The sequence below is a fragment of the Labrus bergylta genome, chromosome 13 (assembly GCF_963930695.1).
Source record: "Labrus bergylta chromosome 13, fLabBer1.1, whole genome shotgun sequence".
Lineage (NCBI taxonomy): Eukaryota > Metazoa > Chordata > Actinopteri > Labriformes > Labridae > Labrus > Labrus bergylta.
In genome coordinates this window covers 21,904,344-21,916,443 of record NC_089207.1, presented here as the reverse complement: position 1 = coordinate 21,916,443, position 12,100 = coordinate 21,904,344, and the positions used below count along the sequence as shown (strand labels likewise).

The 12,100-nt window shown below is 43.5% G+C and overlaps 1 protein-coding gene across 4 annotated transcripts in view; it reads left to right on the top strand.

The window, feature by feature from the left end:
• LOC109985143 (titin) overlaps positions 1 to 12,100 on the top strand; it is a 168,706-nt gene that overhangs the window by 142,618 nt on the left and 13,988 nt on the right. For all 4 annotated transcript variants that reach the window (XM_065962529.1, XM_065962527.1, XM_065962526.1 and 1 more), the window contains 16 exons: positions 80 to 376; positions 605 to 1,192; positions 1,360 to 1,662; positions 1,756 to 2,340; positions 2,440 to 2,745; positions 2,902 to 3,204; positions 3,286 to 3,591; positions 3,704 to 5,467; positions 5,634 to 5,927; positions 6,141 to 6,425; positions 6,523 to 6,822; positions 6,943 to 9,009; positions 9,167 to 9,469; positions 9,556 to 9,861; positions 10,100 to 10,390; positions 10,502 to 10,801. In XM_065962529.1, the coding sequence (XP_065818601.1) occupies positions 80 to 376; positions 605 to 1,192; positions 1,360 to 1,662; positions 1,756 to 2,340; positions 2,440 to 2,745; positions 2,902 to 3,204; positions 3,286 to 3,591; positions 3,704 to 5,467; positions 5,634 to 5,927; positions 6,141 to 6,425; positions 6,523 to 6,822; positions 6,943 to 9,009; positions 9,167 to 9,469; positions 9,556 to 9,861; positions 10,100 to 10,390; positions 10,502 to 10,801 (8,598 nt within the window). The remainder of the gene's footprint in view (positions 1 to 79; positions 377 to 604; positions 1,193 to 1,359; positions 1,663 to 1,755; positions 2,341 to 2,439; positions 2,746 to 2,901; positions 3,205 to 3,285; positions 3,592 to 3,703; positions 5,468 to 5,633; positions 5,928 to 6,140; positions 6,426 to 6,522; positions 6,823 to 6,942; positions 9,010 to 9,166; positions 9,470 to 9,555; positions 9,862 to 10,099; positions 10,391 to 10,501; positions 10,802 to 12,100) is intronic.

The window sequence follows — 12,100 nt, the reverse complement described above, 5'->3', positions numbered from 1 at the left end:
AAATGGCAGTTTTTGAAATGTTGTAGCTGTAAAGTTTATCTGTTGGTCAATGTTCCTGACATTCGCTTGTCTTTTACAGAGGTTCCAAGTCTGCCTATGAAACTTGGAGTTGCAAATGTTACAAAGGACAGTGTGACAATTGCCTGGACAAGACCAGAATATGATGGTGGTAGCAGAGTCACTGGTTATCTTATTGATGCCCTGGAGAAGGGACAGACCAAGTGGGTGAAGTGTGCCACTGTGAGGACCATGACCCATGTTATTAAGAACCTGAGGGAGGGTGCTGAGTACTTTTTCAGAGTTCGTGCTGAAAACCATGCTGGACTCAGTGAACCAAAGGAGATGATTGTACCCGTAATTGTCAAAGAAATACATGGTATTATCTCTATTATTATCTCTGTTGATTAGTTTTACTGACTGTGTTTTATACTTTTTAATGTTCCTAGAAAACAGATATTAACTTAAAATGAATTTCTTAGTTTTGAAGTTGTGTAATTAAAGAGACATTTTGAAACCTTTGGAATTTGACGAGAAATACAGTTTGGTCTGCTTACTATTTTTAAGTTGACATGCGTAACCTGTTTTTACTCCTCTCTTATTACAGAGGCCCCTGAATTTGACATGAAGAACTATCCCAAGAGTACAGTTTATGTAAAAGCAGGATCAGATCTGACCTTTGAGATCCCTCTTACTGGTAGGCCCACGCCAAAGGTGACTATGTCCAAGAATAATGTTGTCATCAAGGGATCTAAGAGGTTGCTTACAGAAGTGACTCCAGACAGTTTAATCATCACTCTATTAGAAAGCATATCAACTGATGCTGGAAAATATGAAGTGACTGCCTCAAATTCTGGAGGCACTACCAAGATCTTGATTATCTTCGTTGTCCTGGATAAACCTGGGCCACCAGCTGGTCCGGTCGAGATCGGAGAGGTCGGAGAAACAACTGTATGTCTGAAATGGGCACCTCCAGAATATGATGGCGGCAGTCCTGTCACCAACTACATTGTTCTGAAACGGGAAACTAGCACTCCCACCTGGGCAGAGGTGTCAACTAGCATTGCCAGAAGTGCAATCAAGGTGAATAAGCTGACAAAGGGAGAAGGGTACCAGTTCAGGATTAAGGCTCAAAATCGCTTCGGTGTCAGCGACCACATTGACAGCCAGCCAGTCATGATAAAACTTCCATACAGTAAGTAAATACATTTAAAAGAAGATGGCAAGAACTAATCTAAATTTGACGACTTTATCTCCTTTTTATTTATTAAAATAACTCTGACTGAGAAAAAATTATCTTTCTGTGACTTTTTTGTGTTATGAATTCTTCTGAACACTAACACGAATGCTTCTCCATTACAGTCATCCCTGGACCCCCATCTACACCATGGCTCAGCTTTGTATCTAGGGAGAGTCTGACAGTCTGCTGGAATGAGCCTGTCAATGATGGTGGAAACCCTGTGATTGGATATCATCTCCAGATGAAAGAGAGGAGCAGTATCCTCTGGCAGAAGGTCAATAAGACAGCAATCCCAGGAAATCAGTGGCGAGTCTCCAACATCTGCCCTGGCCTCATCTATGAATTTAAGGTAGCAGCTGAAAATGCTGCAGGTATTGGAAAGATGAGCAAGACCTCTGAAGAAGTGCTTGCAATTGATGCCTGTGGTAAGTGTTTAAATTAAATATATAATTCTAAAAGAGCTTGCAATCTTGATCATTGTTTTGATTACAAGACCCTCTCTTAATTCAATGTCACAGAGCCCCCAGCAAATGTTCGCATCACAGAAGTCACCAAGAACTCAGTCAGCCTGGCATGGCAGAGGCCTCCATATGACGGTGGCAGCAAAATTACAGGCTACAGTGTGGAGAGGAGGGATGCTCCAAATGGCAGATGGGTGAAGGCCAACTTCACAAACATTATTGAGATGGGCTTCACAGTTTCTGGACTGAACCAGGATGAGTCTTATGAGTTCAGAGTGTATGCCAAGAATGCAATTGGGTCTGTCAGCAACCCATCTCTCATTGCTGGCCCAGTCACATGTGTTGATGCATGTGGTGCCCCAGCTATTGATCTTCCTCCAGAGTATCTGGATGTGGTTCAGTACAAGGCTGGAACTTCAGTTAAGCTAAGAGTTGGCATCATTGCCAAGCCTCTGCCAACAATTGAGTGGCTCAAGGATGGAAAGGAGCTGGTAGCAACTTCTACAATATCTGTTGAGAGCACAACTGACTCTTCTGCTGTTCTGATCAAAGATGCAGCTCGCCTTCACACAGGCTCATATGAGATAAAGATCAAGAATGTTCTCGGTTCAGCATCTGCAACCATTAGGATTGAAATCCTAGGTATTTCATGTTTTGTTTTTGCTTCACTTTTTCATATTCCTAAAATTCATAATTCGTATTATGTTTAATCATCCTTTTCCCCTTTTTATTACCCTTTAGACAAACCTGGACCCCCAGCCGGCATGATTAACTTCAACTCCATCACAGCAGACAAAATTATCTTCAGCTGGGAGCCTGTGCCTGAGTCAGACCAGGGTGGTTCAAAGGTCACCCACTACATTGTTGAGCGGCGCGAAACCAGTAGAGTTGTCTGGTCAACAGTTTCAGACAGGCATGAGGAGACACACGTCACTGTCGGCCAGCTTTTGCGTGGAAATGAATATGTGTTCCGAGTAATGGGTGTCAATAAGTATGGAGTTGGAGAGACACTGGAGTCAGAGCCTGTCATTGCTAAGAACGCCTTTGGTACGTTTGGGCTAAAGAGGGCTGCAAATATGACTTTAATAGAAACTAGTCACCATTTAATGACTTAGCTCCCAATGTTTCACTTTTCTGCTTTTTCTTTTGCCTATTTATTGAGAAAAAATACTTATAATTTACATTTGTATTTAATATCCACAGTAACTCCTGGGCAGCCACATACTCCTGAGGTGACTACCATCACCAAGTCCACAATGGTGGTAGAATGGGACAAACCAGGTGTAGACGGAGGTAGCACTGTAACAGGCTACTACCTGGAGCGACGTGACAAGAAGAGCTTGCGCTGGATAAGAGTTTATAAAGACCCTATCACTGACATCAAACAGACTGTCTACCATTTGACAGAAGGAAATGAGTACCAGTACCGCATCTGTGCCATTAACAAAGCTGGGGAGGGACCGTTCTCTGATGCATCAGACTACTACAAGGCGGCTGACCCAGTTGGTAGGTGTTCTACCATTAATACATATTCCAACAAAAAATTATCAAATGCATTACTCTTCATAGCTCATCCATTTTTCTCAGATCCCCCTGATGAGCCATGCAAGCTGAAGGTAGTGGACTCAACGAGGACATCCATTACTTTAGGCTGGTCCAAGCCAGAATGGGATGGAGGCAGTGAAGTCACAAACTACATGGTGGAGAAGCTTATTGAAGGAGAGCAAGAGTGGGCAATGATAACCTCCAAGGGAGAGGTAAAGACTACAGAATACACAGTCCATGACTTAAAACCAGATGTCAACTACTTCTTCAGAGTCTCTGCTATCAACTGTACTGGCCGAGGGGAGCCGCTGGAGATGACTGAGCCTGTGCAGGCTAAGGATATCCTTGGTAAATAATCATTTATATTTAAGTGTATTCAGTTTTTAACCTATGTTTTATTCTTACTTTTCTTAGATAATGTAGTATGTTTGACCTTAAATATTTTCTACAATTTTCACAGAGGAGGCCCAGGTTGATTCAGATGTGGCCATGAGAACACACTACATTGTGAAGGCAGGCAAGGATGTGGAGCTGACTGTACCTCTAAAGGGCAGACCTTCTCCAACAGCTTCCTGGTGCAAGGGAGACGAATGCATTGATCACAATCCCAAATATGAGTTCCATCACACAGACACCACTACAGTCCTTGTTATGCGTGAGGTGACCAGGCTTGATACTGGAAAGTACACAGTAAAGATTGAAAATGGTGTTGGAGAGCCAAAGAAACTGACCCTGTCTGTGAAGGTCCAGGATACTCCAGCTCAGTGCAAGAATCTTGTGCTGAAGGAGGTGACCCGTGGAAAGGTCACTCTCTGCTGGGAGCCTCCACTTCTTGATGGTGGTGCTGAGATCACAAACTACATAGTTGAGAAGAGAGACTCCTCCAAGAGATCTTACTCTGCAGTGACAAGCAAATGCACAGACACAACATACACTATTGAAGATCTCTCAGAGAAGACATCCTTCTTCTTCCGTGTGTTAGCAGAAAATGAGAACGGTGTTGGTGATCCATGTGAAACTCTTGAGCCTGTGAAAGCTACAGAGACCCCAGGACCAGTTAAGGAGGTTTCTATGAAGGATTCATCAAAGACCTCTGTAACCCTGCAGTGGCTGAAGCCTGATTATGATGGTGGCAGCATTATCTCTGACTACATCATTGAGAAGAAGCTCAAGGATGAGGAATGGTCATTGGGAGGAACCAGCAGACAGTGTGAGTTTGAAGTTAAGAAACTCAAGGAGCACTCGGATGTGTTCTTCAGAGTTGCTGCAAGAAATGAGAAAGGACAGGGTGACTTTTTTGAGATTGGACCTATTAAAGTAATCGATTACATCATCACACCCGAGGCAAGCCTTGCTGAGTACCCAGATGGCAGGATAAGTGTCCGCCTGGGTCACAATGTGCACATTGAGCTGCCATACAAAGGAAAACCAAGACCTTCTGTTCTGTGGCTGAAGGACAACCTGCCACTGAAGGAGAGTGACCAAGTTCGCTTCAAGAAGACGGAAAACAAAGCCACTCTAATGATTAAGAATGTGACAAAGGAGAATGGGGGCAAATACACCTTGACTCTTGATAACAAGGTCAATAGGAGATCCTCCCATATCCATGTCATCACACTTGGACCACCATCCAAGCCTATTGGACCCATCCTCCTGGATGAAGTCAGAGCTGAGAGCATCATGATATCCTGGGAAGAACCTAACGACGATGGTGGTGGAGACATTACCTGCTACACTGTGGAGAAGCGTGACACCTCCCAATCCGACTGGAAGATGGCCTGCTCCGGTGTACAGGGTAATCAGTTCAAGGTCCCCAACCTTATCAAGGGTGTCCAATACCAGTTCAGGGTGTGTGCTGAAAACAGATATGGTGTCAGTGAGGCTTTAGTCTCACAGATGGTCATTGCCAAGCACCAGTTCAGACCTCCAGGCCCACCAGGCATGCCCATTGTGTATAATGTGACCACTGATGGTATGACAATCCAATGGGAGCAGCCAATCTATGATGGTGGTACCCCCATCCAGGGCTATCATGTGGAGAAGAAGGAAAAGAACAGCATTATGTGGCAAAAGGTGAACACTGTGTTGATCACAGAAACAGACTACAGGATCTTGGGACTCATTGAAGGCCTTGGGTATTCCTTCAGAGTCTACGCCCAGAATGATGCTGGCTTCAGTCGAATGAGTGATGAGAGCAAGTCAACCATGGCTGTCAGTCCTGTTGGTGAGTGCCGATTTACATTACTCATTATTCTTCTGTACAAATCATACTGAAACTATAATACGTTTTTAAAAATGATTTTTCTAGTCTTACAATGGTAGTTAGAATACAATTTTTAATTGGTTTGGTTAAATGATAAGAAGTTCAAATATCTACATATGTCTTTCAGATCCTCCTGGCCAGCCTGATTACATTGATGTGACTAGTGACACAGTGACCCTGAAATGGGATGCACCAAAGCGTGATGGTGGTAGCAAGATTGCCGGCTACAATATTGAGAAGCGTCAAGGACATGGCCGCTGGTTCAAGGCCAACTTGACTGATGTACATGACTGCCAGTACACTGTCACAGGGTTGGCAACAAATGAACGCTATGAGTTCAGAGTGATTGCAAGAAATGCAATTGGTGTTGTCAGTCCTCCCTCCAACTCCTCTGGCATGATTGTAGTTAGAAGTGAAAACGGTGAGTAATTCTAGGGTTTTAATACTAAACTTAACGCCTGAACAATAAAATCAAATTAAAGAGCACGGCATCATATTGCCTTTTAGTAACTGGCTTAAAGAAAAACACAGCATAAAGCATTCCTCTTAAATCCTCTATTGTGAAAGTAAAATATTTAAAGCTTAGTTAAGCTACACCCTGTGAGCTAATGCTATCTCTCTTTCTCAAAACCAGCTTGTCCAAATATTGAGTTTGGCCCAGAGTACTTTGAAGGTTTGACAGTCAAGGCAGGAGACAACATCAGGCTGAAAGTGACAATCACAGGGCGGCCTGTTCCCAAGGTGGTCTGGTACAGAGATGGTGTTGAGATTACCAAAAAGATGATGGACATTGTCAATGTCGCTGGATCCAGCACCTTGTTTGTGAGGGATGCTGATCGTACCCACCGTGGCCTCTACACTGTGGAGGCTACAAATGGATCTGGAAGCAAGAAGGAGAATATCCTTGTTCAAGTCCAAGGTCTGCAGTTTGTTTGTGCATTCCAATGCTGTCAATAACATTTGTGACTGTATTTATTCATGTTCCAACTTACATTGTGCATATCAATGTACTGCAGATACTCCTGGGGAACCTGTAGGACCAATGACGTTCAGTAATATCTCAGAAGGCAAGTGCACTCTGTCTTGGAACCCACCAGAGAATGACGGCTGCGCCGAGATTTCACATTACATTGTTGAGAAGCGTGAGACCGCCAAGATCTCTTGGGCCTTGGTGTCTGATGAATGCATGGAGTGCACATTCAATGCAACCAAGCTCATCAAGACAAATGAGTACCAGTTCAGGGTCTCCGCTGTAAACAAGTTTGGAGTTGGAAGATCTTTGGAATCCAGCCCCATCATTGCTCAGCTGCAATACAGTAAGTGTGAAAAAGGAAAAGCTTTTTTCATTTGATATTTCAGACAAAAAAATTTTGTAATGCAAAATACTTTGGAAAAAAAACGTGACTGCACTCATCTATTTACCTAATTTCCCTCAGCTACTCCTGATGCTCCAGGAACTCCTGACGCTACTGAGGTTACAGGAGAGAGCATCACTCTGTCCTGGAGTCCTCCAACATCTGATGGAGGAAACCCCATTCAGTATTACCTCCTGGAGAAACGAGAAAAGAAAACTGTCCGGTTTTACAAGGTTATAACCAAGAAGCCCATTGTTGAATGTGCCAACAAGGTGCTCCACCTAACAGAGGATATGGAATACGAGTTCCGTGTAATGGCATTAAATGATGCTGGTGTTGGAGCTCCTAGCAACATCTCTCTGCCTATCAAAGCCACAGAGCCAAAGGATATTCCTTGTGCTCCATCTGTAATCTGTGTGTCCGACTCCACTAACACATCCATCAGCCTCGAATGGACCAGGCCTGCGGATGATGGAGGCATGGAGATCACGGGTTACATTGTTGAGATGGTAAAGGGAGAAGATGAAGAATGGAAGAGAGTCAATGAGGAGTTGGTCCCAGAAACAAATTACATTGTGACTGGTCTACAGACAGGGGCTGAGTACAAGTTCCGTGTGGCAGCTGTCAATCACGTTGGTAGAGGTGAAGACAAGGAAATTCCAGAGCCTGCTCAGGCTGTAGATAGGCTAATGCCACCACAGGTGGATATTGATGCAACATTCAAGCAGACACACATTGTCAAGGCTGGAGGTTCTGCGTGCCTGGGCATCCACTTCAGAGGAAAGCCTATTCCGACAGCCACCTGGGTCAAGGAAGAAGGAGAACTAGGTGTCATGTCAGAGATCACAACTACAGAAGGCTACACTTCTCTAAGTATTGAAAGCTGCTCAAGAAATGATACAGGTAAATACACTGTTAACCTGGAAAACGCAAGTGGCAGCAAGTCCATTACATTCACTCTTAAGGTAATGGACACTCCTGGAGCTCCACAGGCTGTAGCCTTCAAAGAGGTGTCCAGAGGCTCTGTCACACTTGTCTGGGAACCTCCTCTACTTGATGGTGGAGCCCGAATCCATCACTTCATTGTTGAGAGGCGTGAGGCTAGCCGTCGCACTTGGCAACAGTCTGGTGGCAAATGTACACAGCTTATCCTTAAGATCCAGGACCTGCTTGAGGGAGTGCCATACTTCTTCAGAGTCTCAGCCGAAAACCAACATGGTGTTGGTGAGGCATTTGAGCTTACTGAGCCTGTCATTGCCACTGCAGAGCCCGCAAGTCCAAAGAGAATGGATATCCTGGACACCACAGACAACTCTGTTTTACTGGGCTGGTTGAAACCAGAGCATGATGGAGGTAGCCGCATCCAGTGCTACGTCATTGAGGCTAAGCCAAAGGGTACAGACAAATGGGTAGTGGTTGGAAACACCAAGAATCTCACTTATATGGTTGAAAAGCTTAACAAGGGAGATGAGTATGACTTCCGTGTGAAGGCAAAGAATGAGTCTGGCTACAGTCAACCCAGGGAAACTCTTACTTCTGCACTGGTCAAAGAGCCACACATTGAACCAGCTGCTGACCTCAGTGACATTGCCAACCAACTAATTACATGTAGGTCTGGCAGTACCTTCATCATCGATGTTCCCATCAGTGGTAGACCTGCTCCTAAAGTCAGCTGGAAGCTGGAAGAGATGAGGCTGAAGAGCTCAGACAGAGTCTCCATCAAAGTAACCAAGGAGAGAGCCAGCATCTCAGTAAAGGAAGCCATGAGAGGAGATGGTGGTAAATATTTCCTAACTCTGGAGAATGTAGCTGGAACCAGGACCTTTACCATCAAAGTTAATGTAACTGGTAGACCCAGTCCACCAACTGGACCCATTGAAATTTCATCAATCACCTCTGAGTCTTGCATTGTAAACTGGCAACCTCCAGAGGATGATGGTGGCACTGACATCACTAACTACATTGTGGAGAAACGTGAGTCTGGCTCCACTGCCTGGCAGCTGATCAACTCCAGTGTAAAGCGCACATCTCTCCATGTCAGTCACCTTACCAAGTACATGCAGTACACGTTCAGAGTGTCTGCTGAGAATAGATTTGGTGTCAGCAAAACTACTGAGTCTGAGACAATTGTTGCAGAGCATCCTTTCAGTAAGTATTACTTTTTTAAACATTATATTTAAGGAAATGCATTTTCATTGTATGACTTATAAAGGATATCTAAGACTGTTAATTTATTTAAAATTAATATTTTCAATTGAATCAGGCCTTCTTTGCTAAGAACCCAAAATGTCAATTTTGTTCACAGCTCCTCCTGGCCCACCAACAAAACCCTCAATCTTTAATGTTTCTGCCAACACAATGACCATGAAATGGGAGGAGCCATACCATGATGGTGGCAGCAAGGTTACAGGTTACTGGATCGAGAAGAAGGAAAGGAACAATATCCTGTGGGTGAGGGAGAACAAGATCCCTTGCTTTGAGTGTTACTACAAGGTAGAGGGTCTGGTTGAAGGCCTGGAGTACCAATTCAGAGTTTATGCCATGAACAGTGCTGGGCTAAGCAAAGCCAGTGAAGCCTCCAAGGGAGCAGTTGCTCAAAACCCAGTTGGTGAGTTTTTATCCAGTTAACAATCACCAAATCCAGTATTAGGTTGCTGAAACATGTCTGACAAATTTCTTTCATATTTATTTCAGATTCTCCAAGTAAGCCAGAAGTCACAAATGTTACTAGAACCACCGTTTCCCTCAAATGGTCAGCTCCACTGAATGATGGGGGCAGTCCCATTGTTGGCTACATTGTCGAGCGCAAGCCATACACTTTGACTGGTGAAGGCCGCTGGCTTAAGTGCAACTACACCAATGTGACAGACACTTTCTACACTGTAACTGCCCTGGGAGAGGGCGAGCCCTATGAGTTCAGGGTCATCGCCAAGAATGCCAACCAGGTCTACAGCATACCATCTGAGTCCACTGGGTCTGTGCAATGCAAGACAGACTTCGGTAAGTGCATCTTACTGGTACACTATAACCAATGACCATATGATACAACATACTCTTACACTTCTGACCTCAACGGTTCTTAAGTAATTTATGAAACGGTCTTGTGTTTCTGCTCAGTGTGAGCAACACTTTAGGGCTTAAATATTTAATTGGGTTTGCATTTAAGGAGGTTCCAGCAAAGCAGTGCTATCCTATATATTTATTGTTTTATATACATGCTCATTTTCCCCACCCACAGAACCTCCAAAAGCTCAGCTGGATAGTAAACTCCTGTCTGAAACTGTGACGGTCAGAGCTGGTTCCGACCTGGTTCTGGACGCTGCAGTTGGAGGCAGACCTGACCCTAAAGCCTCTTGGTCCAAGGGCAACAGGGATCTGGAATTGTGTGAAAAGTATCACCTTCAGTACACCCCCACCAAGGCCATGGCCATCATCAAGTTCTGTGACAGAGATGATACTGGAAAGTACATACTCACTGTCAGGAATGTAAGTGGAACCAAGACTGCAGAGGTCAACGTCAAAGTGCTAGGTAAGAGATATTGTTCAAATATTAAAAACTATATGTAGTATGAATTACAATGTGATAATCTGTCATGAGTATTCAAAGTGAATTAAAGTGAGCACAATTTTTTTTCTTCAGACACCCCTGGAGTTTGTGAAGGCAGCATTAAGGTCAGCAAAATCACAGAGGAGTCATGCACACTAAGCTGGAAGCCTCCTCTTGAGGATGGGGGCGATGAGATCTCCCACTACATAGTGGAGAGGCGTGACACCAACAGACTGAACTGGGTCATCATGCATGCTGAGTGCAAAGAACTCACTTGCGACATCACTAGGCTCTTCAAGAATACTGAATACCTGTTCAGAGTCCGGGGAGTCAACAAGTATGGAGCTGGAGTCTACCTCCAGTCAGAACCAATATTTGCAAGAAACACTTTCAGTAAGTTCAAAAAACACCTCAAAGAACAGAAGGTTCTACACTTTTGTTTAAACAAGGACGTCAGTATTATGAAAGCGAGACATGAGCAGGTCATGCATTTTCGTTTTGGGATTACGGGAACCTTGCACAAAATAATCAATTACTGCAAGTCTGGCTCTCATATGTGTTTAAAATTAAATATTTAAAATTATGTTGGCTATAAAATTCCTCTGTATGTCACACAAACATTCGCATGGTTGAGAACAGGATAAACTGGTCGGAAACAGCACATCAGAATGAGTCTGCAATACTTACAAACTGGCTCACTTTTTCTCCCTTTCCTCAACACAAGCGTAAATACACATGCGTTTGTGCACAGTGTTTTCCTAATATTCCCAATAAGTTGCAGATTAAAGAATAGTTAAAATACATAATATTAACTATTATAAATAGATTATTGTAACCTATTTCTTATATGATTGTTCCCATTCTATATGATTTGGTGAACAGCGATGTTGTTTTTATAAGGAAAGGGTTTTATAATAATATAAATGGTAAACTTCATATTTAATATTGATAAATAATACATTAAAATACAATACTATTATATGCAATGCCAGTCATTTCAATCAGACATTAGAAACATTTCTGAGGTGAAGAATAATAAAAGACAGAATCAGGTTGATTGATTCATAAATGACCGTTACATTGCGTACAGCATGGAGAATATTTGATGCCAAGAAAAACATCCTGCTGACTTCTATTATCAATATTGCTCATCTATATCTTTTTGTGGAAATTGTAATCAAACACTTAAATGGGAGGTCTGTGTGTGATAAAATCTTTGTTTGACATTGATCTAGTTGTGACCAGCATTAAAGGGGCTATATATAACTTTCAAAAATACTGCGTTTGTAGCGCTACCACATGGTCGTTAGGCGAACTGCACCAGTAACCTGTTGCTCACTCTCCCTCGCGTGCTTGTCATACGTGCTCGTACGCAAACAAATGAGCATCATCATCGGCCGCGAAACACTGGATATTTACCTCATGTTTACAGAGGAGGTAAGTGGTCATACACATGTGAAAGTCTGTGAAGGAGTCTGTGTCTGTATTCATTCTCCATCCTACAAACGACAGGCACCTGAAGAGCAATGCTGAACTAAAGTCTTAACAGTGAATGAACTTCGCTGAGAGCAGGAGTGTGTGATGAGTTTGTCCGCCTTTGAGAGCTCCTAGGGCGGATAGAAGCGTGTGGAAGACGGCCTCTGGCTGTGGAGGTGAAAACCAGGAGTGTGTAGTGTACTGTTGATCTCTCTA